Source organism: Hippopotamus amphibius, chromosome 14 (genome assembly GCF_030028045.1).
Source record: "Hippopotamus amphibius kiboko isolate mHipAmp2 chromosome 14, mHipAmp2.hap2, whole genome shotgun sequence".
NCBI classification, from domain to species: Eukaryota; Metazoa; Chordata; class Mammalia; order Artiodactyla; family Hippopotamidae; genus Hippopotamus; species Hippopotamus amphibius.
Window position 1 is genome coordinate 10901700 of NC_080199.1, and position 27764 is coordinate 10929463.

At 38.6% G+C, this 27764-nt stretch overlaps 1 protein-coding gene across 7 annotated transcripts in view; it reads right to left on the reverse strand.

Moving 5' to 3' along the window:
• Positions 1-294: 294 nt before the first annotated feature.
• The window catches only part of CLYBL (citramalyl-CoA lyase), a 227753-nt gene continuing 200283 nt past the window's right edge, over positions 295-27764 (reverse strand). Inside the window, exons 4-9 of one of the 7 annotated variants that reach the window (XM_057707955.1) lie at positions 26254-26355; positions 24439-24532; positions 22960-23127; positions 18291-18415; positions 1433-1552; positions 295-421 (exon numbers count right to left, since the gene is read on the reverse strand). In XM_057707955.1, coding sequence (XP_057563938.1) covers positions 1457-1552; positions 18291-18415; positions 22960-23127; positions 24439-24532; positions 26254-26355 — 585 coding nt within the window. In that variant the 3' untranslated portion in view covers positions 295-421; positions 1433-1456. Of the gene's footprint in view, positions 442-1432; positions 1553-6983; positions 7106-11833; positions 11958-18290; positions 18416-20334; positions 20438-22959; positions 23128-24438; positions 24533-26253; positions 26356-27764 lie in introns of those variants that run through there. The other 6 variants (XM_057707956.1, XR_009049085.1, XR_009049086.1 and 3 more) reach the window with 6 other exon arrangements.

Sequence of the window (27764 nt, forward strand, 5' to 3'; positions counted from 1 at the left end):
CTTACCCCCCTCTCAGGCTTCCTGGAGGAACTGGAAGAGGTAGGGGAAAGGAGACCCCTGGCTGGGGCACAAGGTAGGGCCACATACAAAATCAACAAAAAGGGTGTGGGAGGAGGTGAAAAATGAAAATAAAAAACAACTGTTTTCTATTTACAAATTTAAATAAACGGAACAGCATTCCCCGCGGTGTTTGTCTAAGAGTAGCAGCTTTGCTGCTGTGTAGGTCATGAAAAGGTTGGTGTAGAGTTTAAAACTTCCCATTCTGTTAATTTCTTAAAGAACAGTCGTCCAGAGTCTCCACACAAAAGCTCATGATTTAATGAGGAGCAGAAACAAAATCTCTGATTGTTGGTGTTTCAAATTTCATTGGCGTCCTCTGGCAAACACAAGTTGATCCTTCGCAGCTTCAATACCCTTTAGCCTTCAATATAAGAGCACATGCTGAATAGGGAAGAATGGCTGGTTGTTATGTTTATTTACCCTTACTACAAGCTGGGTTAACCTCTTCAAAACAGCTTTACTAAGCCCGTTAACCACACCACCCATATGACCTGTAGCAGCATCTCTAATGTGATGCAAATCTCACAGGGGACCATATGCACCAGCTCTGCGGCATTGTATCTTCTTAGAGGCTACAAGTTTATTGCTGAGGGGGCCCTGTCCTGGCCATACATTTACAGGGGGAAATGGCCTCAATGGCAAACAGTTAAACAGGGAAATAAAGGGAGAGAATGGATGGTCTTGTGCTTCTGCACATTTATTTTTTAATTGCTGGTAACTGTTGACCCAAAGCATTCACCCAGGATGAGTGCTTTCAAAGTCATCAGCTAGCAGTTCAAGGATAGGGATGTTTCATTTTGAGGGGTGGGGGGGTGGAGGTTAAAGTAATCAGTTTTGAAGATTTATTTTTAGAAGATACCTACACAAACCAGTATGGTACTTAACTTTTCTATGCCACCTCTGTTATTTTATCAGATTACTAGTGAAATAAACACCAACCCTTCACTGAGTTCTTTTTTAAAAGGCTGGCCTTTCTTAAAATTATTTATGGTGTCGAGGGAACAATGAACAATGTGAGAAACGTCTAACATGACAGGGTGAAGGGAGGATAAGTATTCCGGAAGGATCTGTTTCATTAAAGACCTCACTTCCCCTCACAGCCCATCTCTCCTCACTATTTTATCTCCCTGCAAAATCACAAGTCCATACTTGCAACACATTCGTAAACAGTAAAATCATACACTTGGAACCAAAAAGAAAAAAGTTCATTTTTAGAGGAATCACTGGCCAGTGAGATAACTAAAAAAAAAAAAAAAAAATTGTGACTACCATGAACTATAACTGGAGAAAAGGCTCCAATCTGGCATACTAACAAGTTGCCTTGAGTATTATGGTTTGTCTTTAAGAAACCCACTGTATATGTTCGGCCCACCTGATGAGAGCTTCATTTAGCAGATCATTTTTCCTTGATGGATGTGGCAAGCGTAACAATGTTCTGGGCCTGCTTCAGTAATGGCATGTCGATCATACTCCCTTGGAAAGTAAAGGCTCCCTGGAAGACACAGAATACAAACTTCCTGAAAGAATGCTCGGAAATTATAGGCTTCCTTTCTGCACACACTTGTACGACAAGAACATTTTAGATTCCACCTGAATTATACTGACTTTCCTACCCAACTTTTGAGAAAGCCAAAGTAAATTACAGGGGAAAGATTTCTTTTTTCCTCCTAAAGAGGGGAGGAAAAAAAAAACCCTTCAGCATTTTAATGGAGAGGAAAAACATCAGACACAAGGTATTAGAAACGGTTCAATTAACTCTTGAAATCAAGCAGAAAACAAGGGCGGAAGGACAATGTAAATACTTTCTTATATACTTTTTGAAATATTACATAGAACTGTGAAAACAGTAATATGCTCTGGCAACTGGTTATTATTTGAATAAATAATTGTATGATCAGGTTAACGGGAGAATGCTACCTTCTTGTGGTAACATAATTGAGGGGTAACTATCATGTGATGAGAAAATGTAAGGTAGGATTATACTGAGTAAAAAGAGATTCCTCTGTTGGTACACACTTTTGCAGAAAAGGATTCAAATGACAGGGGACATGAGTCTGTAACAAAGAAATCGTAGGTCAGTTGAATGTTGAGCCTTGCAAAGAACCTGAGATCTCCTGGTTTACCCTCATTTTACAGACTCACTTTTTTTAACCTTCTGAAAATACTTATTGAATGTGTCATGTGATCTCAGCCCTGTTCTAGATGAGGACTCTGAGGCCCAGAGTAGCTGAGCGATTTTCCGAGGCTTCTTCACTAGGAGAAGTTAGAGCTGGGGCTAGTCCTTGGATCTCAGAACCTCAAGGCGTCATTAGAGACTCCCACATCCAAATGACAAGGTAGTTTCTTTCGTGCCTCAGAAAAAGAAGAATTAAGTGGATAGAAGCAATATGCTCAGAATCTGAAGTTAACGTCTGGTTATTTATGGGTTGTTTGTTTATTTGTTTGTTTTTTTGGTGGAAGGGAAAGTTTGCTTTATTTCAGATGCAGCAACCAGAAGGTGGGGGGAGGGCAGACTCCTGTCCAAAGGCCAATTCCCCCCACAATGACAATCAATGGGCAAAAACTTTTATAAGCAGAGGGAGGGGGTTATCATGTTCTTTTTCAGTCGCTTCTTTTTGCTCTTTACAGTCACAGCTCTTCTTACTTCCCCTTCTTTCTACCTATTGGTAAGGATGCTGGTGTGAGTGGGGAGCAGGTGGTCTTTTGAGGCCTGAAGGCGGGCTGGAGCAATCATAATCCTCGCTGATGGTCCATTTGTATCTATTGCCATGCACTTCTGGATTTTACAAGTACCACCTCTCAGCGGTCAATGTTGTCATTATTCAGGACTTCTGGGATGGTCTCCTGGGCTCTCTGGAAACCCTCCTCTCTCATAATAACATAGAGTTATACATAGAATGGAGGTTAAACAATTGGCAGGGAATCCTTAGCAGTGACTTTGAAATTTATTTTTTAATCAAGAGAGAGTGAGAAGTCACTAGGATTAGAATTCTCACCAGCGCCTAGCCTTCTCACCCTAGGATGATACATCTGATTCATGTGAACGCCTGCGTGGCCTGAAATCCTATACTGCGAAATCATTTTCCAACCCGCCCACTTTACTATTTGTACTCCCAGATTGGTCTTTGCCTAATTTCATTCAGCCTAGAGCTAATTTTGGTTGTCTCTGTGACCATGATGAATCTCATGAATCTGGTAGAAGTTCTACGGATATTCTGTGGGTTAGCATGACATGTGAAGTCAGGGCATGAGACTCATGCTGTTTTACAAGGCAATAGTCTAGTTTTCTTCTTGGAGTAAATGAAGAAGACAAAAGGCCTCCTGGTTATCTGCCCATCGAGCGGACTATGGCCCTGTAAAACAGCACATCTGTCCTGCTGAAGCTCAAATAACAGGCTGGAGAGACAAAATTAGCATAGATGCACATGAAATCAAAATGATGCACAGAGAATCAAGATGACAGCTTTGGGTCTCCGCCATGTTCCCTGAATCTGCTTTGGATTCCACTTGCTCATCAAAGATGCAAAATATCTCATATAGCTTTTCAAGACAGGGAAATCATTTCTTTCTTTTATGGTGGCAGATTTTGCTTGACTTCCTTTGTTAAGCTTAAGCTGGAAAACAAAAGTTAACATTTGTGTTCTTTGCTTCCTGCATCTCTGCAAACTGAGGATTTTAGTGTTAAGATTCTGACTTCCTAATATGAATATTCTCCTGCTTTCACATCGACCTAGAATGTGGTTGGGTTTTTTAACATATGGATCTACATGTGAAATGCGAATAGTCTGTTGGTCAGGATTTGGACAAATGCAGATTGTCAAAAGCTACCTGGATTTGCGGGGAGGGTTTGAAATGTTCCTTAATGAGTGATTGTGGATGTTTCGATTTCACAGCTCAGTGCCTTTCTGAGAAACTGATGTACCATTTTGAAAAGAAGAGGGAACTTCCATCAGTTTGAAGATTCAAATTATAATTTGGTTTAAAATGCCTTTAAGTAGTAACTCATTCATGGTTAAAAACCTTAACAACCATGACTACAACAGTAATAATAGCTCTAATTTCTTGAGCAGTTGCTACCCAGGACTGTGCCTGGCCCTTGACATGCTTTATTTCCTGTAATGCTCATAACAACACTGTGAGGTAGAAGCTATGACCCATCCCCATTAACAAGTCGTTTTTATTTTTCTTTTCAATTGTAGTAAAAACACATAACATAAACACATTTTTAAGTGTACGAGTCTGTAGTGTTAAGTAGATTCACATTCTTGTGCAACAGATCTCCAGAGCTTTTTTGTCTTGCAAAAGTGAAACTCGGTACCATAAGACAACAACTCCCCATTCCCCCTCCTCCATCCCCTGGCAATGAGTGTGTATCCATCCCCATATTATAACTGAGGAACACTGAGGCACAAAGAAACATGTATGAGTCTGCCCTGTAGCTCAAAAGTATAGAATTGGTATAAAACCTAGCTCTATTTGACCCAAAGCATGTGCTCCAGGCTTACACCCTGGGCTTGTGGATTGTTCTTTGAGTGGGTTGCCTGGCCACCTGAAGCAGAATCATCTGATGGGGAGGTAGCTTGTTAAAATGCAGATTCTTGGGCTCCATCCTATGAGGTTTCGTGCAGAAGGTCCGGGGCTTGGCCAGGAACCCTCTGATGACTCTAATGCACACTGAAGTTTGAGAAGCTCTGTGTTTTAGTTCTCCAGGGTAGAAATGGTTAGGATGGCTCTTATGTGGGTACAACTCCATCCCTGCTCTCAAGGAGCCTACAGTTTGCAGGAGGAGACACGGAAGAGAAGAAGCAGGAGCCACAAAATGCAGCAAGAATTGGAGACAAAGCCAGTGTGATGAGCAGGGAGACCAGAGGCCTGAAAAGGCTCCGCTTCTTACCCATCAGGACCATGCCTGCCATTCTGCACTGTTGGCTTGGACATGTATTGTGCACCTCGTGCACGGCATGCATTTCCCACTAGAGCTGTCATGGGGCTCCAGCTCCGTGCACAATGGGCTTTCATTCAGCAATTACCTATTGAGTTATCTGTTGTAATAAATCACTAGTCAGCCACTCTGGCACATCTTAGTATACACGTCTATGGCTTCAGCCTCCTGGAAATGAAGAGCAGTATCACACCTTAGCATAGGTGTTACCTGCATAGGAAGGAAAACAATTACTTATTGGGCTGTAGTTTTTCTTTTCTTTTTTAAAATATTTATTTACTCATTTGGTTGTGCTGGGTCTTAGTTGAGGCATGCGCACTCCTTAGTTGCTGCTCACTGGCTCCTTAGTTGCAGCACGTGGGCTCCTTAGTTGTGGCATGCGAACTCTTAGTTGCGGCATGCATGTGGGATCTAGTTCCCTGACCAGAGATGGTACCCGGGACCCCTGCATTGGGAGCGCAGAGTCTTCACTACTGCACCACCAGGGGAGTCCCTGGGCTGTGGTTTTTCTAACATCTGGGTCATCACCTGGTGGTAAGATAGGTATTGAAATAACATGAATTTTATCAAACCCTGAAGTTCTTCAGTGGGGGAGTATCTGACTTACAGTTTGATGGCAAAAGGACTGGTGATGATGGTGGTGGTAGTGATGAGAAGTAAGCATATCTATGGGAAATAGTCATAGATTCTGCATTTCTGGCACTTAGCCCTTGAGACTTTTTTTTTCTAGAGTACTAAAAGTAATTTTCTAGCACCCATAAATTGATCTAATTCCTTCCCTACCCACTGTATTTTCAAATAACTTCTTTGGACATTCAGGGCGTTCCCTTTGGCACATTCCCACGATGGTGTTGCTGTGTCAGAATTAATGGTAATATTTGAGCGCAGCTGTTACAGTGACACTCTTTTTGTTCCTCTATGATGCTAAGTCTTATGCCCAATGAATTATCTACCTCACTACAGTTCCTAGTGAATTCCTAAAACTTTTAGTCAGTGCTGGCCACTATGGAATTTGTCTTAAGGACCCTGGTTGTGCCCTCTTCTTGCTAAAATCTCTCAGGCCCAGCCCTGACCTCCTGTCACATGGTTCTACTTTACTCCTTGATACCCCCAAAATGGGGGAAATGATGCTCTCACAGGGACACAGATGGACATGAATTCACTCTTTCTTTCCCATGTTTCAGCCTATCACAGCTGGAGAGTCCTTGGACAGGCCCTAGTATGGCTTTGGTCCCCTCACAATTTGGTTAAGGGGTAAGGATTTAAGTTTGGTTACCAGGCACCCAAAGCTCAGTGGGGAGGCTGCCCAGCTCCCAGGCTGGCTAGCAGAGGTCTCGCTGAAAGTGTGCTGGGACATTTACAGGGGAGTTGCACCTTCCTAATCGGGACTGTGACGTTGTTTTTCTAAAATATCAGAGAAGACCATCCATTTACTTAAACCTTGCTTTGACCCCCTTTGGACTCACAGAATCAAGTGCAATCTCCTTAGCAGGGAGCCCAATGCTCCCCGTGATGATACCAGGCCCTGCCTCTGCTCTCAGCTTAGTCTCCTGCTATTCCACACACACACACACACACACACACACACACACACACACACACACCTCTGCACCTCTCCTACAGGCTCTGCTTTCTGCTCTGATGGTCCTTTTCCTGTCTATCCAGCAAACTGTTCCTTATGCTTCAAGATGTCAGAGATGTCATGTCTGTGAAGCATTTCCAGACTTCCCTGGTTGGGCTCATTTCTCTCCTTCCTTCCCTTACACAGCCTCCTGTTACAATGCTTGTCACACTCCACTGTAATTACTTGTTTACATTGCTGTCTCCCTCAATGGGCTGAGAAGTCCTTGAGGACAGGGTCTCATATATTTTTGAATCCCTAGCACTCAAAACATGGTTCCAAGGGAAGCTTGTTTCTTTTGTGGGGCCTGAGCCGGGTGACTGAGGGGAGAATGACTTGGGAAGACAGAATCAATCTTACCTTTCTGCTCTCCTTTATCTGCAAGGCTCTTTCTGTGCCACTTGATCTTTCCCTGGTCTGGTAGTACTCCCTGGTCAGTTGACCAAGACTTGCTGAGCCTCCAGTAGGACACAGGGACTGACCTAAACAAATGTGATGTTGGGTTGGGGTCAGGTTAACTCATGCAGATGACTTAACAGTTAAGTGGTGCTTAAGGAATTAGAAGCTGCAGAGAGAAAGAGCCATCAAAATAGGGTGCTTTGGCCTGGGAAGGGCTTTGAGGAACAGGTACTTTATTTATTTGGCCGAGCTGCACAACCTGCGGGATCTTAGTTCCCTGACCAGGGATTGAACCTAGGCCATCCCTCAGCAGTGAAGATGCAGAGTCCTAACCACTGGACCATCAGGGAGTTCCCAAGGGAACAGGCACTTTTAAAGTCAGCTTTAGAAGGTTAGGGATGCCAAATGAAGGTCAAGAGAGGGGTAGAGGAAACGGAGAAGCACATCCAGATGTGCCAGTGAGGTTGGCCTTCTGTGTTCTGCAAGAGCCCCCTACGCCTCTGGTCACCAGTGACTCAATAGATCAAGCAAAACGAAGGACCACAGTATGAGATACTGGATGTGTCTGTTGACAAAGGGGTTTCTCTAGGGCCTGAGGAAAGGGAGCCTAATCTAGCCTCAATGAAAACAATCTGGAAGAGGGACAACAGACTTCTTTTATGACAAGACATGCAGGGCTGTCTCTGCTTGATGCAGCCCAACTGGAACCCACAGGACTCCCTCTGTTCTCGATGCCTGCCCTGGTGAACCCAAGACTCACTCAGCCCTGGTCCCCGAGGGCAGGAAGTTGAACCACGTGTTTCCTTTTCTTTATCCTGGGTAATTTTCCTCTGTCCTAGGGTAGTTTTGGGATCCAACAATCTGATTCACAGCTACAAAAACTGCAGTTCAGTATTAGTTCATATTTTAAAGGAACTTATGAGTAGGATAGGACTAAAATCTAGAATCCTTCACCCTAAATCTCAAGCTCTTCCTACTAATCAGTGTACCTCAAAGCATGGCTGGTGGGACTTCCCTGGTGGTCCAGTAGTAAAGAATCCACCTTGCAACTCAGGGGACATGGGTTTGATCCCTGGTCAGGGAACTAAGATCCCACATGCTTCAGCGCAACTATATCCGCACACCACAATTACAGAGCTCGTGCGCCTCAACTAGAAAGCCTGTGTGCTGCAAACTACAGAGCCCATGCGCTCTGGAACCCTCATGCCACAACTACAGAGCCTATGTGTCCTGGAGCCTGTGTGCTACAACTAGAGAAGAGAAAACCTGCATGCCACAACTAGAGAGAAGCCCACCTGCCACAACAAGAGATCCTGCATGCCTCAATGAGATCCCACGTGCTGCAACTAAGACCTGACGCAGGCTCCCCCTCCAAAAAAAAAAAAAGCATGGCTGGTAACCATGGTACCTAAGATGATTACAGAAAAAATTAATATCAAAAATTTTAATATATATTATTTTACATACACTGTAGTTTAACAATTTATTTTGATGTGATTTATAAAAAATAACTAGCATATCTAAACTGTTATTTCAGAGATATTATTACTTAGAATGAAGTTGAAAAAATTAATGATATATATAGGTAAGGTCCAGACAAGCAAATACGTGAAAATGAGGTTTTAATAACTGACTTGGGAACAAGTGAAATGCAACGTGCTTCCATCCTGAGTTTCCACTGGGAAGCTTTCACTATAATTATTATGATGGCAGAAACACCAAAGGATATTTTCAGTGAGAAAAAATTCAATAATAAAAATGTGAATGACATTTTAAGTCCTCAAAAAACCCCAAACATTTGTAAGAAGGATTAAAGGAGGTGACATTTGATCCTTGTATGTGCTTCTGAATATTAGTAACCCTTTGTTTTGTGGATAAACATCTTTTAGAACTGCCACTGAGAGTAAAAGAATACTATTGATGTGGGAAATAGAGAATGTGTTTTTCTTTTTTAAACACTTTAAATTGTAGCGATAATTTGATAGGTATTTTAATATTTTGAATTAAAAGTCAATAGTCGTTTACTCCTATGACCAGAGAATTTACAGATGCTAATACATCTCTACTTGAAATTTCTAAAAGCTCAACTGAAGTCTTTCAGCATGGGCAATTCACATTGGGCTAATCTGTCCTTACTACAAGCACTGAAATTCTGACGGGTGACATTCCATGGCCTTTGATGGGGAGGCCCTTTAAATGATTCATGAGAATGTAACAGTTGGAATATTTGAAGGAGGTGTGTTTTGTGTCTGATTGGGGAATATAGTGACAATTCGGGCCGGCTGAACTGCTTCAACAGGATCCCTTCAGCCTTTGCCTCAGAGCACCGCCTCAGAGGGGGTGTCCGGTGCTAGGGATCCTGCATCCTGGGCAGCCTGTCAGATTTATTTTCCAAGTTCTGAAAGGTGGAAGAGCCTGGAGAAACTCCCTCCTCATCCCTCCCTTCCTTCCCCCGGTCTTTCCCCTGTGGCTCTCTGGCTTGAAAAAAGAGCATAGACTCCTCCATGGAGAATGGGATGGAGGGTCCAGTATGCCCCCCCAGTGCATTTCCACCTGCCAGGTCAGTGCTGCCTGAGAGGACATGAGGCTCACCTGTCCAAGCGGCCCCTCTGTGACTTTCCACCAAACAGAAATGGGAAACCCCCTGGGGATGAGCACATTCTGAAGTGGAACTCAGGAGCCTGCAGCTGAAACAAACAGTGCACAAAGACACGTGCAGAGAAAGGGACTTGCTTCTCCGGGTTCTCCCATTTGAGGCCGTGGTTAGGAACATGGGCTTTCAGGTCAGCTCCACCTGAATTTCAATGCAGGCGCTGCCTTTTCCAAGCTGGGTGTGATCTGTGACAAATAATGTTACTTTTCTGAGCCTCAATGTCTACATCTGTAAAATGGGGATGATAATACCACCCTTGTAGAGTTGTTGTGAGGATTAAATAAAATAATACACATCACTTAATGGGCTCTCAGTGCACAGGAGCTGCAGCTGCTACCACCACTACCATTACTGACACCACTGCTGTGGCCATGCCCCCGGTGAGCTGCTGCCACTACCGTTACCAGGGCGATCACCTCCACCTGATGGCTATTACCACCACCATGAGCACTGCCACCACACTGCTGCTATTACTGCTACTGCCATTGTTAGTCAGAGACAGTGTGATTCGATTTATCACAGAAAGGGCCAGTAAGAAGCAGAGCGTTTGGATTATGACAGGATTTTAAGATTCCAGAGTAGCTTTGAGGGTTCTGAGAGACATCAGCGTTCTTGAAGATGTAATGAGTAGAGGCCGACACGTGCCTAAAGCTTCCTGTTCCCTCTAAACGCTTATAAATCATAGATTGAATTGTCCCTTTAAGAAATGAGACTCAGAGGTACTATATATGTGACACAGCACCAGTATTTGAAAACAAATACATTTAAAAGAATTTAAAAACTTAGAATATCAGCTGGAGGAGATACTAATCAAATACAGGTGACCAGAAGTTGGGAGCATAGCTTATGCTGGAGACAGTGGTGAAACAGGACCGTTTTCAGCAGACAGTGAGCAGGAAAAGGAAGACTACTAGCAGAGACCAATGGCCTGATGGGTTTATGAAAAGAGGAGATTCTTTGGAACGGGGGCACTGAATGGATGTAAAATGAAGAGACATCATTAACATTTTGCTTTTTAAAAAGGAAACGAAATCATTTAGCTTTAGCTCTACACAGGAAATAGAAACACTCAGGTGTTGGACTTGGTAAGATTAATTTGAGACTTTACCAATAGTTTTTGGAAGCAGGAGGAATAAAGAAGAATTATATTTAGAAGATGAATTTGGCAGGGAAGATGGAGGCTGTGGAACAGTAGGGAGGAGAGCTGAGGTGAATGTCTGGGTCAATTATCTTAATATGTGACCAGTCCTGAGTTGTCTACTTGCCCAGATGGAGGGTCTCAATGGACCAGGGCATCCTCACTTCACAAACGGATAGGTAGACCAAAGGTGCCTTCTGTTTTTAAAATTCTTCTCAGAACCCACTAAATGTAGGCAATAAGATTTATCTTTTAAAATAGGCAGAATGATCAGACAGGAATAGACAAGTCTATTTTAAATATCTTTTGATAAGGAAATCTGGAAAAATCGGGCCAAGTATGCCACATGGAAAGCTACCTACCAAGGTGAAACAATTGGATTTATAAGCATATTGCAATCCAAAGGAGTTTCCACATTTGCTAGCAAATTGAGGTTGTGCTTAATTTTCTGTTTGTTAAATAGCTTTATTGAGGTATAATTTGCATACCATAAAATTCACCCATTGTTAAATATATAATTTATTGAATTTTACCAATTACATAGAGTTGTGCAACTATCACCTCTCAGATTTTTTTGAAACGAAATCTTGTTGGAAAATATTTTTAACACTGAGATAAATGTGTAAATACTTGCATTTAATTCAGAATATTTTATGTCAAATTTAAGCTGATATTGCCTCTGAGAAAAGCAGAGAATGAGGGCCATTTTACAACAGCTTGCAGCTAAGACCAATAATGTTAAATTTCTTCTATTCCATATGCTGCAGGCTTATTCTTTCTTTGGAAAATATATCTAAATGAAATAACATTAACTAGAAGGCACTTTAAACTTTAAAACATTTACTAAAATACAACTGATGAACAATAACTGATGAAATAATTGGTGAAAATTTTTTCTTTCAACTTTTCTAGAAGGGAAAAAAGGTCAGTATCATATATATTGTTAAAAAGTAAAACGAATAATTTCTTTTTAGCACTGCTGGAAATTTAGAAACCAGTTAGCTAAACAGCATTTACTAAATGTATGTCGGGTACCTATTTCCATCCAAGATGCTGCAGGGAGATACGTGATAGAAAGAATTCTTTACTCTCTGGGGTAGTGGTGAGAAATGCCCCCACTTTTTTTTCACTGAGGTCCACTAACCTAAAATGGAAAAAAAAAGAGAGAATTCTAGAAACTCTTGATTTATATTTTCTAGTAAAATAAAACCTCCATTTGCCTGCTTTTAATATAAATAAGAATTACAAAATTCTTTAATAAGTACCACAAAATATTAAAAGAATGTGCTGAACTTCTCTGTTATAATCAGCTGAAGGAAAGAAGGCAGGGGATCCTGGTGGGGTGTGGAGATGATGTGGTGAGAAAGGAAGAGAGATATAAAGAAAAAGGGGAAACAAAAAAGAATCCATGGAAAGGGGCTCAGGGAAGGAACAGGAGGACATACACAGAAACACACATGCAGACCCATACATCCTAAGAGGGAGAAATACCCTAAGAGGAAAAGAGAGAGGGAGATGTCCGAGGAGTAAAACCATTCTTTCATGGCCCTTATTTGGCTCTTGCTTTTAAAGGCACTGAAAGGCATGGTGTGTTTTTGCAACCACAGGTGTAACTGAGAACAGGACTTTGGGAACTTGTCCTTTGAGTGAGATGAAACTGAGCTCGGGGCCAGATACGGCCTCTTTGCCAAAGGCCCCTGGTCTTGCTCTGAGAGTTTCCAACCTACCTTAGGAGATTGAATGACTAATAAAACAGAATGAGGTTTGCAGTGATCAGAGCCAGGAAGTCTTTCTGGGGCAGGGCAGGTGGACAAGCACAGGATAGAACTGAGAAGGAGGGAGCAATGCAGGGACTAATAGCTTGGAAGGTTGGGAAGGTACATGGATACTCTGCTCTTTGCTTCTCCTTCAGTTTCTGCTCACGCAAAAAAAAAAATGTGTAGGATTAAGAAAAAGATTCTAATCTGAACTAATCAAATTCACATTTTGTTTGTGACTGAATACTTTTAAAGCTCTATCTAGTTTTGGTCATTAGTGTGCAGATTCATTGTGACCAAACTGAAACCAGATTTAAGCTAGCTATGTTCACATCTTTATTTACAAAGTGAGCCCTGGATTCTAGTTGGGGCTCTATCACCACCTTGGCTGTGAGTGACCGTGGGTAACTACCAAACCCTTGTTGGGTCTCGGTGTATTTTTTAAGTTGTAAACTGAAGGGATTTAACTAGAAGATTTCTGAGATTTCATCCAACTTACAGAATTACATTTTTTTAATTGAATTGAGCAAGAAAAAAATCCTGAAAAATATAAACCAGAATAGAAGTATGTTGATTAAAATATCCTTAAGAATGTGTTATAAATTAAAGATGAAACAACTTTTAAAATTATCAGATTTAACCTACACATAAATTTTTTTATCCTCTAACACTAAACCAGCCACTTGCCACCAAACCTATGTGAAATAGGATATGATCAGCAATAAAACTGTACTGCCTTGCTTTAAATGTTTAGAAATCTGCAATTTGTTGTTAATCAAATCAACCTTAAAGTTATCATTGGCAGACTCTCAACTTTTCTAAGAATTTGACTTTTTAAAGTCAAAATTATGGCATATAGTTCTAAAGATCTTCAATGAACAAGGAAATGGAGACATGCGATAACTAAGCATCTCCAAAGTAGAGTGATGTCCCTTCCTCTTTCATTTTCACTGGCAATCACTCAGTTCTGATTTTAGTATTTCTGCTTACAAATAAAGGGGGCAAGGCTGTGGGTGGTGGGATGCATGAGTGTGGGAGGGCACACTGTTGTCTATTAGTGGAATCAACCCTTTCCTTTGACAAAGACAACAACCAAATCTTTGGATGGTTTATTTGATCTGCCTGAAAGAGTGGCAGTGGGATTTCTGGCACTTGAATAAGCGGAAACAATATTTTTGGCTAGAGAGACTTCTGAGTTCTCTCAGGGAGCCTTCTAGAAGGCCATCTGGACCAAACAGTATTTCTTTTGTAAAGCCCTGCATTTGGAAACACAAATGAAAGGTGTGTGAGCCACAAATACCTATGAAAATAATTTGCTTTCAACATTGAGGAGGGGGTATTATTCTTTGTAATTTTCTAGACGAAAAGACTTACATGAGGGAAAAAAACCTCTTTCTTTTTTCTTTATTAAGATATAAGTTCCCAATTTATATTCCTGTAGAGGATATGCTTATTAATGTAAAGATATTAATCTGCATTATTGCTCTCTCTTGAGTGAAGTTAGAATGTTTTGGTTACGTGTGTTGTTTATAGTTTTTATGTCAGCTAGTGACCTTGTCTTTGACCTTTATAATTACTAGCGCAACCTAGATTTTAAAGGTGGACACTTCCCCTTCCTTGATTTTTAGCCAGCTTGCGAAGATATAATGAACAAAAAATATTGAAAAACAAACAAAATCCTTCCAAAACCAAATAAAGCATTTACAAATTTACTATGAATAAAGTAGAGTGCTTAGAACACTGGAAATGAAGCAAAGCTATATTTGTAGCCAGACACTGCAGAAATATGAATATTCTAGCAAAGTACTTTTAAACATGGATCTTATGTCATCCATGTTGCTATTCTTTAATATCTTTTGCTATTCTTTCACATTTTTCTGTTAGAGCCTCTATTTGAAAAGAAATGGTAAATTCTTAAATTAGGATTTCCTGGGATTATCAATTATTTTACAAAAGCAACTGACTAGTTCCTGTAGCTGTCATTTTTGCCCAAGAAGTGATGAATTTAGCACTGAGTTTATAATACAGACATGAAAAAATACTCAGTATCATACATATATGAATGTACATATACTGTATAAACATGTATGTTATTTATATACAAATTATATATATACAAATTACAATTTCTATTGATATAAACTAATATTAACTAATTATGTGCTTGAGATGGTTTCATTTCAATTACCCAATTTCATCCTAGACACAATTCTTAGTTTATAATAAAAGAAGTGTTAAAATCATATTTTAAAATAAACAATACTAAATTCAGTTCTGAATGGAGAATTTCCAAATATTTGAATCACTGTTATTATAAAAAAATGACATTAAAAAGTGAAATTAACTTTTAAGAAAATACTTTACAAATTTAAAACAAGTCACATGGGAGTGATATATCCTGGCTAAAATATTTCACCAAATAATTTGAGACTAAAATAATTCATGACATGCAGGTTGTATCTCAAAATATATTTTTCTGGAAGGATGGAAGAAAGAAACAAATTTGATTAATAGTGCGGATATATACCTCACAACTGATGTCAGTAAAGTAGACATACTTTATCTTATGGGAATTAAAATAGGAGCACAGAGTAAGTGGAATGTTTAAACTTTTTCCAACAGATTGTAATGAGTCCCTAAATATCAATCTACAGCCCTAATTCTTATGATGGGGACTGTTGTGCCAGACAAAATTTTTTAGCTTGAAAATATCTTTAGTTTCCTGAAACAAAGCAGTCACAAGTATCATTACCTGCCAAATAGTGACAGAGTATATAAGCAGATTATTATTTTTTAATGTATTTTTCATCCAACATTAGACTAAGGGCATCAAACTTTATTTCCTTAGAACTTCTAATTAATATAAAACAAAATTTTCCATGATACTAAAGACTAAATCCCAATAATTTATCTACTTGTGATCTAAGTATTCTCATGAATTTTGTTATTTGGAGGGGACAGGAAAAAAAAGGTAGAACTTTAATTTTTGAATACTAATACTACTTGTTATTATTATAATAAGTAGTATTACTATAGAAAATACAAATGACCCAGCACTAACTGTGAACTTCAGCTATACCTTTCATCTTAGGGTGGAATATAATTTAAGATGGGAGCAGCAAGTAGAGAAAAGCAATGATACATAATTTTTCCTTCTTGGGGCATTTCTACTTGAAAGCATTACTTGAATGAAATTTTCATCAGAGGGTGAAAAAGGTCTTTTAGAAATTTATAAGTGTCTCACTAGGACACAAACCATCCGTTTCCTGTCGTTGAAAGAGTCACCTGTGCTTTGGACAAAGTATCCGAGGGTTTATGTTTTCATCAGTGAGTCGCATTTGAAATAAAACAGATTAGGTGTTTGTTGGAAGCAGTACTTTATACAACTGAGCGACCTATTTATACTAAATCTTTACAAACAGAACCTACATTATTTAAACCCCAAGACCCCTCAAGACCCAGAGTCACCTACCTGCAGACCCAATTTTTGTGACCAGCCAATTTATAGGCAAAGTGAAAGAAACATGTGAACTGGATAAAATAACCATATGTCCCCACTGGAAGCCCCATTACTTGAATCATTTAAACCTTGCTGGACAAAGCACCAGGAGAATTTGCTGTAGGAAACAAACCTACACGAATGGGGCAGGGAAGAAATGACCTAATAGTTAGTCTCCCTTCTGCTCTAATTTCTATGGTTCTGTGTTAAGAAAAGCTGTTCTACCACACTGTTGTGAAAACTTATGCCCCAATAAGAGGGCATTTCCTATTAGAAAAAAAAAAAAACACCAGTCCAGAATTTAACATTTCAGTTGCCATCATCAAAAGGCAAGGACACTTTAGGGCAATTTTCCCTGGGAATAGCGCTTTCAAGATACAATGGAAAAGTGTTGTTTTTCCCTCATTCAGGAACTTAAATGCTGATAAAACAGCATTTAAGTGTTTCTAGTTTGAATTTTGTTTGCTGGCTACTGAAACTTAGGGTAACCTCCCCCACTCCAGCTGCTTATAATGCCAATGGCATTCTTTTATTCAACATGAAACCCAGTGTAGACAGTTCAGGAAGGCAGTGTTGGCCCAGACTGGAACTCTACTTGGTCTGCTGTTTTGATGGTCCCATCCTGCCTCAGTTTATTTCAGCAGGAAGTATTTACCAGGTGCATATCCTTAGCTGGCATAAGGTACACACAGAGTTACAGAACATTTAGTGAGTGTGTGCACAGGCAAGAATGCAGGAGAAGGGAGTGGATGGAGTTATTCGCGTGTATAAACGAAAAGTACATGGCTCTTCTCTCTCGATATATATCTATATTTATTCATGGAGGATCTGGATTTTAGAGGCAAGATAGAGAAATGGACATAAAACATAATGTCGAATGGAAAGCTATTTTTATGAACGGCAATGTGTGTGTGTTGTTTCTTTTTTTGATGGTCACTATTGACTTGAAACAAAACAATGCTATTTATCCTGAAATTGGTATGAGTCCAAATGGGATGTTTCCAGTGTCACATATTCTGCCTTTTGATTTCAAGTGCAAGTTTGTGCAAAGATGAGCCTGCAACTGTGTGAGAGTAAGCATGCGTGCATGGTCGGAATTGAAGGCAGGTAATGAGAGGGAGGGAGTGACCCATTTAATATTGTTACCTACTTTCGAAAGTCCTGGGATTTTTTTGGTGTTTTTATTGCCAGTGAAAAGTGTAAGCACACTTCTCACGCTGATGTCACCAGTTCACCACTGAAAACCAATTTTGTTCTTTTGTTTTGTTTTGTTTTTGATAGGGGGTACTGTTTAACATTTAGAACCTTTATAATGTTTCAACATCCTTTCTCCCCTGAGTACTTTTGCATTATAGGCATCAAAACTTCACTCCTTATGTAAGTAACAAGGCCGAGGTTAGATATAATCTCTGGGATAGATTTATAAATGCAACTTTACCCCCATTGTCTTAAAAAGAGGCAAACAGTATTATTGCAAATAACCTTTAAGATAATTAACTGACAATGCTGCAACTAGCATAAAATCTTCCTTCAGGCGACACCTAATTTAAGTGTTACTGGCACAAAGTGGAGACAGATTGTGCATCACCACTGCAATATTTACATAGCAGAAACCCACAGAGCAGGAAACGCGAGGCTCAATGATGCACTAAATTAGGAACAACCGTACTCCAGTGTTAATTTGCTTTCCATTCTATCCAAATCTCAGGTCCAGAAATTGGTACTAACACATATACAACCTCCCACTCTTAAATGACTAAACCGGAGGAGATTTTTGTACTTTTTTTTCCCCGAAAATTAAAATAACTTGAAATTTATATCTTCTCTCCACAAGAACCATTTGATCAAACTGTGTTTATTTCATTACAACTTGTTCTCATTTTGATCTAAAATTATTTTCATATGAATGCTGCATTGGGGTCTGTAGAGTAAAACTAAACAGACTTCTATTTTCTCAAAGGCTGCCAATATAGTGTATGAAAAGAATAAAATGAGAAACTTGAGAGCCAGTTAGTGAAACATTTAGGAACGTGGAAGGGCAAATCTACCTTAAGTGAATTTCTCACTGATGCATGTTGTCCCCCCTAAGCCCACACACATCCTCTGCACCAAAATACAATGAGTTTTTAAAAACCACTCAAACAATCTTTTTTTCATTCTTCCCCACGGTATTTTAAACACCAGTCTCACCAATGTTTCAAAGCATTAACAAAACATTTACCTTTCCTAACTGTTGATGTTCTTTAAAGGCAGCAATCAGTTCTTCAGCCCATTTAATTTTTTCAGGGGAAGGAGAAAACTGCTCCTGGACCACAGCAATCTGGTTAGGGTGTATCACCTGCTTACCTACAAGAAGATTAATAACACCGGAAACACAAAACAACAAACAGATGTTCAAACAAAATGTCTCAGCTACGCCAGGCTCCTGAATGCCTTACAGACTGTATGTAAAATAACTAATCATTTTTAGAACTTTTTAAAAAGAAAATAACCACAATCAGGCAGGCTCTTCCAGAATATCACATAAGGACAAATACAACGAGAGTAATTGTGTTTCCGATCCTATAGAAATGCCACCTTAATGCAGATAATCTCTCATTTTTAGTTACAGGTGGATTGACCAGGCAGCTCACTGAATAACTGCTTTGGCTGGAACTTTAAAAGGATAATGTCCGCAAATAGAGTGATGATTTTGAGTTAAAGTAGAAAAAAATTACGTTAATTCTTTCAAGTTCTGTAAGTTGTCTTTTGCTTATTCTGTACCATTACCCCACCTCCCGTGATTTCTTTTAAAACTGGTCTGCTGATTTTCATAAAGCTTACAGAAGCAGACATTACAACTATATTACTATCTAATATTGTCTTACAATAATATATTTAATTTTCTTTCTTTTAGATGAATGTAGTGTATCCTTTCTAACCACTAAGAGAAAATTGGATTTCAATGAAAAACATTTTATTCAGTATTGTAAAACAGAAGGCAGATTTGAACACTGTGGTCTCTAGGTTACTCCACTGAAGAATGTTTAAATAAAAAATTACATAAAGTTTCTCTAACCAAACCCTCCCCCCCCAGATTTTCCCTTTTTGCTTATAGAATGAAGACTGGATATTTCTCCTTTATACAGATTCTTAGACACCCCAGAAGATCTTATTTCTGTAGTAATAGCTGTAAAAAAAGCTTTAAAAAAGAATCAAATAAAAACATTACACAAAGATAAGAGTCACAGGATTCTATGAAATCACACAGTCATTAAAAAAACAATTTAACAATCAGGGAAGAGTAGAATCTAATCAGGTCATTAATAAAATGTAACATAATTTAATGTTATAATAAGGATGAGATTATATTTTATTATATGATAAAATTATAGGCATATTTGGTTCTTTAAAAATGAATGTACATTTAATGATAATTTACTCTGCTAAGTATATTGTTGGCATATCAATTTGCTTTGCTTTTGAAAGTTGTGGTAACAGTACAAATTATATCCCTGACGCTTTATAAAAGGTCCATTCCTGTTACTGTTATTATTCTGTTGAATAGTAAAAAGAACGTTTCTAAAAAAATTATTTTAGTATTTTATGAAAAAAGTTTAAGTAAATAAATATAACAATATTTTTTCTTTACAGTAGCATAATTAAAACATCCTTACATTGCTATTTCATTCTTATCTGTCAGCATACTAATAAAACATTAAAATCCTGTATAAATAAGGATGCTTTAAATTATTTGAGGAATAATTTCTTGGAACAAATTATATCGATGATGACAAATGAGAGTTTTTTTCAATAGTAGATACTGAAATTATATTTAAGTAATCTAACAGTTGTTACAATATTATTAATAAAAGATGGCAGTCCTGGTAGTCATTTTGTACTAATTGTTAGTCCTGAATTTTATAATTTATGTACATAATTTATACTGATGTGTAAAAAGCCAGATTTCATGGGAACTTCTTGGTACAGACACAATAAACTGACAGGCAAAAGATAAAATATTTACAATGCTGTGAAACTAATGATGGCTTTCAAGTAGCCATATTTTGATACTGAGGCTAATTTTAAGATATGTATCAGGTTTTAGAAATTTACGAACCTCCATATGTGAAGTTATCTTTTGTCAAATCTTATGTATCCCAACAACTGAACATCAGACTTTAATGCCATGTGGGAGCGAAGCAAATATTTTATACAGAAGAGTTGTTATTGACAAGTTACTGAGAGGGTGCAAAATTGGAAGACATTAAAATTTATGACCATGAAATCCTTTTTACAGTACCACTTGATATATCGTGCTTTAAATCAATACCTGTCAAGTCTTTTAGGTAACTGTATGATGGTGTCATTTTTGTCTCCTACAAAAGACTGTAAAAAAGAAGAAAACCTATAGTGCTTCATATTTATAATCTTTCTTCTCAGCATGTAGTACTGGAATAACTGTGATGACTAAGTCGGCTGTTAAAGCTTTATTCCGAGATTTATTTTTGGCTTCTTTTTATAAAAATAATTTCTAAAGTTAATAGTCATTTATACAGCCAATGCATTGATTCAAAATCAATCTACATGGATTGTGGCCCCGTGAAACAATGATTACAGAAAAGAAACTGTAACCCGCTGTTTGATGCATGGCTAAGTTTCAGAAAACTACAACTCATTAAAAAAATATCTAATTTTTGGAAGTCCAGAAAATCCTTATAGCACAGGTCCGTATCAGTGTTATGGATAACACAATACTTTATTCAATTTTAAAACTTTCAACCACTTGCTTCAGATAGGGTGTGCAGCTCTCCTTCTTTCCTCCCCTCCTTCCTTCCTTCCCCCTTTCTTTCCTGCCTTCTTTCCTTCCTTTTCTGCCTTCTTTCCTTCCTTTTCTCCCTTCTTGTGCAAAGCCCAAAGTATGGCAATTAAATGACAAGTAATTAGGACAAACAGACTGTGAGTGGTCTAAAATACTCATTAAAGCACTTATTGTTTTAAAATACTACAAATAATTTCCTATCTTTTTATCAGACTAATTACCTTTTATTGGTGTATAGAAATATAATTGAGACAACAAAGACCTTCTTTCTAAAAATTGCAAAATGGCTCTGAAGTTTAGTTTCCTACTTTACTGACTTGTTCACTTGAATATATAATGGGCTCTGTACCCTCCATGCCTCCCCATTCTCTCCCCCTCCCTCCCACTTCCATTTTTTTGGTGTGATTTAATACTCCCTGTTGTTGAGAAACAATAGTGCCAAGTCCGTAAGCTCCTCATGCTGAGTTGGGCACAGTCTAGAAATTTAAATCTGATTTGAAATAACTTGTCTTCTACGATTGAATGAGGGACAAATTTAATTCAGTCCTGTTTCTTGGAGAAACTCTCAAACTCCCTTATAAGTTCTGGAGCAAACATTTACCCCAGAGGAAGCAGAGGACACCCAGGTTATCCTGAGTGATGGGGAGAGAGGCCCCCATCAATTCAGTGTTTTCTATTTTTTACTGTATTAGTGCCCATTTCAGAGCAACATCTGGCTGCTTGGCAGCCAGTGCCACAGATTTTAGACCAACAACATCGGGGTCTATTAGATAGATTTCATGGAGTTTTTCTCCAACTTTTCCATTTGGGCCACACCCTAACAGGTCGTTGGAAAGAGGCGGGTGTCACAGGCACAGAGATAAGGACAATATCAGGGACTCGGTGGAGGGACTCTTTCTTTCTCAGTCACTGTTAAATTTAGGGAGAATTCATTTATTAATAGTTCAGATGACTGAGAAATATTTCTCTATAACAGACATTTATTTATTTAATAAAGTTTGGGGAATCACATTTTATTTGAACTCTATGTTAAAAACACAAATACAAAGGTCAGAGCTTTATTTAATTCTACTATAACACTAAAATGGTTTCTTCAGCCTTTCAATTTTACTTTGGGTTAAATTATCATCCATGAAGGTATCTTTTACACTGAAGGTCACTTTATGAAATGTTTCTTTCAGTAACCTCTAAATGAATAATTTCAAAAATATTCACATAAGGAATAGCGTGGATGCTTGTCTCTTTGCCTTATTTTGGGGTGCATCTCTGATCATGACATCCTTAGAACTTGCGGCAGAAGAACAAATAAGAATAAAAGAGCTTATGTTGTTTTTTACCCATGGTTTTTGTGTGTGTGTGTGTGTAACTGCAGACGTGTTTGTGTATAGAATCCTATTGTGGTTTTTCAAAAAAATAGATTTCTGTTGCAAAAATACAATTTTCGGTTGCTCCCTGGGCTCCTGGGTATCTGAGTGATTGGGCACACCAATCAGCAGATACCTGCCTGAGAGCTGGGGCTGGATTTCCAGGACCCGCTGATCTTAGTGCCAGCCAATGCCCGTAGGTGTCACCAGGTGCACAGACACTTACTGGGAGGCAGGAGAGTGGGGAGGGGCTTGAAGTGGCAAAAGAATAAAAAGCTAGTTATGAGTTTTAAAAAAACAAAGAAGATACCACTACATTTTTTTCAGAAATAAATTAGTATTTTGAATATCTGAAGATGGGTTTTCTTTCTATCCATCAACTCAAATTCTTATGGCAGTTCACTCAAAAATACTTCTAAAATGGCCTCATTCTTCCCCTCGTGTCAGCAAAAACTGCAACAAAATACTTAAGAGGATAGAAAAAACTGGTGTATCAGGAGAAACTAAAATGAGTGCTTTGCTTTTTGTCTTGTGGAGCCAAAGACAAACACAGCAATGTTTGGCAGCTTCTTGTCCTGTATAACTTTTTCATGTTTCAAATACTGGAATAAGTACGTGAGACACCTGGCTAGATTAGAAACACCAGTTCCTGGTTAAATTTCTATTTTTCTGGAATGTTTGCTAAATGTAGATACTGCTTCCTAAGATATCATCAAGAATCATACCAGTAAATCCCATTGCAGCTCCTTCTTTCGACTGCCGGAGGAGCCCCTCTTCATCCTGGAAGTCAATGTACACCAGATCTATGGCCTGTAGACCGAAGGCCTTCGCTACAACAATAATCTTTTGTCGGGCATAGAGAATATCTTGGGTTTCCTTACTACTTGTTGCACCTGAAAATGGAATGTTGACAGAGAAAGGAGACATTATCTTTGGAAACTGGACCTAGATATCTATCATAAAAACTCAGTTTGTAAAGATTGCTATGTTTTCCTGGGGATTTCTCCCTAGTGAAATGATGATTCAAATATAAATGAAGAGAGGGCTATGTGGATGCAGAGTTAAATCTCCTACGTGTCTCTTTATCTTGCGAGGCATCTTTTCGTGTAATTACTTGCACATACATTAAGAAGAACCCCCTCCCCTATCTCAGGAGCTAGACACAAATGACTTAAAGACTCCTGGTGTATTTTTTCCTTCTTGCCATCACTCAGAAAATGTCAGTCCAGAGATAGCACCATAAAAGGCAGCCAAACAGCTGTGCATGGAAATAGTTAATGTCCCTCACTGAGCACAGAATTCGTGTGCGGGGGTTGCCAGGCTGTATCGTAAGTGAGGTTCTGAGCCAAATACTGCAGCTTTGGGGTGTGGATGGAGAACCTGGGGAAACGAAAGGACACTCATTTTGAGGAAGGCAGAAAGTGTCCACGGAGCTGCTGGATACACAAAAAGTCTCCTGGAAAGACTGATATTAAAATAAGTTCCCTTTTTCCCCCGGGATGGGGGAAAGTGTCACTGCTTATATTTGGACCATGCCACTGCTCAGGGAAAGCTACTGTATTCGGGTCACTGTGACTGGGGTTCTGAAAATGCTCCCTGGCCTTGACCTCTTTTCTACATGCGCTCACAGCCTCTAGTTACACACGTGCCCAGACCAAAGACATAGTGCCCACAGGATGGGGAAGACAGTGAAAACAAGCATACTATCTCAATAAATATTCCATAATAAAGGAGTTCTTAAGTATATTTTAGGCGGAATTTAAGATCTATCTTAAATATTTACATACTACATTTAATGTAGAAAATTATTCATTAAAGCAGTGTGAAATTATCTTAAATTTGTGTTAGAAGCCTAGACAGACCTAGACTGATGGGAAAACAACATATTTAAGCAACAGAGAGGTTGTTCACATAATGTACTTATTATGAACAAAGTAGACGTCATATACATCTGAACATGTCTGAGGCTACGACAGGCTTTTTATTAGTTATTTTATAAATGAACGGAAGTGATGATGTCGTGTTCTGGAAATGGGACAGCTATGAGGTGCCCTAAATTATCAGGAAGTATTGCCTTTTAGCTGAAAAACCATTGTCATGGTTGGCAAATGTATATTGTCATGTAAATGCCCATTCTTGAAGGGGCAAAGAAAAAACATATACACATATGCACAGAGAGAATAAGAGAAACGTGTCTTTGACACCTATGCTGGCTCGAAAGTCTTCTCCTCCAAAAACGACTGCATCTAGAAAAAGACCCACTTGAGGTCCGTTCTTTAGTGCTTCTTCACATACTGCCTGTAAAAGAGCAGAACAGAACCAGAGCTCACAGAAATGCACGTATTAGAGAGAAGCCGCATGGTATATTTCAGTAACAGAAAGATCCTATTCTTAACACAGTTTAGCTGAAAGCAGTCCTGAAAATGCATCCCCAATTCACCCCTTTCAAAAGGTATTTAATATTGTCCAAGGTAAGTATGTTGCATATATTTGCTTTGCTTAATGGATTATATTAATATAGTTAGTAATATATATTAATATAGTTATAATGTTCAAATTTTAGTTCATCCAATCTTTAGAGAAACTTTCAAGTTAACTCATTTTGATTGTACTGTAAGTTATTTCTGTTCTTCCAAAGTTTGTTTTTGTTTTAAGAGACCCTCCAACAATAAACATAAAACCATAGGAGAAAAGGAAAGAATTTTAAAATCAAACTAATTGGATTACTTGCATTGGGATCAAGATTTCTTAGTAAATGGTCTCAGGATTAAAGACAAAATAATACAAAAATCTACAGCTCCAGAGGGGAAAATAAAAACGCAATAAGTCATCCAAGATGTATTAATAAGCAACTTGGACATTTCTCTGTGAAAATAAAGATGAATAACAGTCATGTCACGACTGTGACTCTACAAAGGTGGAGAGTCAGCATGCTAATATATGTGGGTGGGGAAGACATGAAGACACTTGATTAATTTCAGGGGCTGTGCCTGCTTCTAAGCATATTATGAATAAAATGGCGAATCAGCACTTAAAATGAAATCACTGTGAATCTAGTTGCATCTAAGAAATATGCGTTGACTATATCCTCAGAATTCTAGGGCAGGCTGGAAGAATTTTGTGGTTAGTGGTGTAAACATGTGCATCACGAGGCCCGAAGCAGCTCCCCAAACACTTGCACTCTGCCCCTCCTGCGCGGGCCAGCAGGTCTCAAAGTTTCCTCTCAGAGCTGTTGCTCACATATTCTCTCTCTAGTACAGTTCAGCTATCTTTTTTTGTTTTTGTTTTCAGGTATTTCTTCTCTTCTGCCCTCTGAGATGGGGTGCTACAGTGATGTTCACAGGTCAGGTGGAACGTGAGACATATTTTGGAAAACAATTTAAAGGGCCACTAATAAAGAGCAAGAAACAAGATAGCTATGAATTTGTTAAGGCAAACAGTTTAATGCAGCCATACAATGGTGAAAATGCTTGGCTCAGCTAATCTTCCTGAATATATATTAGGAAATATTTTATGTTCCAATGTGGCAAACTGAAATAATATAGTACAAGCCTGTGTGTACACTAACTCAAAAATAGTAATCTTATCTATTAGACATTATAGATATGTTGCTACAAAGAGGCCTGAAAATTTCCCAATAAAGGCAATTGTTACAAAAGAACAGTCGAAAGTTGATTCATAAGAGTGACAACTGTTCAGGTACATTTATTGAATAAATGTAATAATTCACAGCAAAAAGTTACATAGTGATTAATTAAAATTAATGCCAGGAATATATAAATATTTCATTTAAATATTTAGGACTAGGAAGTTTTTCCTTGCTACTTAGCCAGTTTCTTTGTTTTCTAAGATGCTCACAACCTGGTTTTGGTTATTACAGATAACAAATGGTGCTCAAGGTTTACTTTGCTTATAAATCTTTGTAGAAAAATATTTTAAGCAAATGTCAAAATTGAAAACAAAAGTTTTTTTTAGGTAATAAATAAAATACTAACTTAGCCACATTACGGTTTTCTTACCTTAAAATTGAGCAAACCCATTGCAGTTTCCACAAAAGGGATTAAATTCATAGGTTGTTCAAGTTTTCGGCCTTTTAAGTAGAATGAAAATTTGTCTGAAAACTAAAATAAAAAGTGTCATAGGTGACTAGTGGGGGAAAAAAGGTACAATCATTGAACTGTGGAATAGAAGTAGTATTTAAGTCTTTGACCTGAGGAAGTAATATCCCAGCCTCTTTCCTCCACACAAAAGAATTTAAAAAAAAAAAAAAAGAGAGAGAGAGAGAGAAAAGAAAAAACAGAGGAAAGACCAAAGGAAAAAGGTAACAAAGTTCCCACCAAACTAAACAGTAAAACCCCAAGCATTATAATTTTTTTTTTCTGAAAGAGCAATTTGAGGCCTAGGAGTTAGAGGTGGAAGGAGAGATTCTCGAGTTTAAATGCTTTCCTTGAAAACTTATTCACTTAAGACCTCTCGTCTTCACCTCATTCAGAGCAAGTGGCAGGCCCCTAACACAATGAAGGCTCGCTCTACCTGCCATTCTGGTTTTGTTTTGGACCCAGACGGACATTAGTGTTACCGTTCAGCAGCCTTCTACGTGGGATCCATATTATTCATTATAGCAACACTACCCTTTGTTCAGAGGTTTTTCTTCATAATTTTTTAGCTTACCTAGGAAGACCTTAAAAAGGAAGTTTAATTCTTTGAAGACCAAAGCTCGCCAATTTTTTCCATGAGACCAGTTCACAGCTAGCTCTGTGCTGCCAGTGGGGTAGCCCAAATTCCAAAATCTATCATCTGGAAACATACAAAAGCTCTTGCACAGATCTCCCCCCACCCCTTTCAAAGGGGAAAAAAAAAATCCAACCACCACACTCTAAATTGTAAATCTATTATGTCTATCTAGATCTAATAAGATGTGGGGAGATAAAAACACACACACACACACAGGTATGATAAAGATATTTTTGTAAATAAAGATAAAAACATATATATCCATTTTAAATTTAAGGAATATTCAGACATTAATGGATATCAAAGGAAAAGGGAATTTTAATCATCTCTCCATTCAGTCTCAGTTGGGTAAATCATATCTAAGAGATTTGCATAAATATAAACCATCAAAGACTTTTCATCTTCAAAGGGGGTTTCAGGACCCTATAAGCTTTGTACTGTAATCATCGCAGGTCACCACCCTGCAGGAATAGGGCTGCTATGGCAACATAAAAAAACTAATGCTTAAGGCTTAGCATAATATTCTGACTAATAGAAAGGAAACTCATTTTAAAAGCTGGCAGCCTATTTACCAGAAGCAGGATTAGAGGTGTTATTTCCCCTGTTAGCTGCCCCCTCCTTGCCTGTGCAGCCCCCCCAACCCCCACCAAAAAAAAATCTAATCACTGGGATCTTTAAAAAGCTTTTGAGCAATTTGCAGTAACTTTACAATTAGGCTAAAATAAATCACAGCTTTCAGTAATGAAGAATTATTCCCAGTCGCTCTCACTGCCCCCTCCCCTCCTCGACACCATCA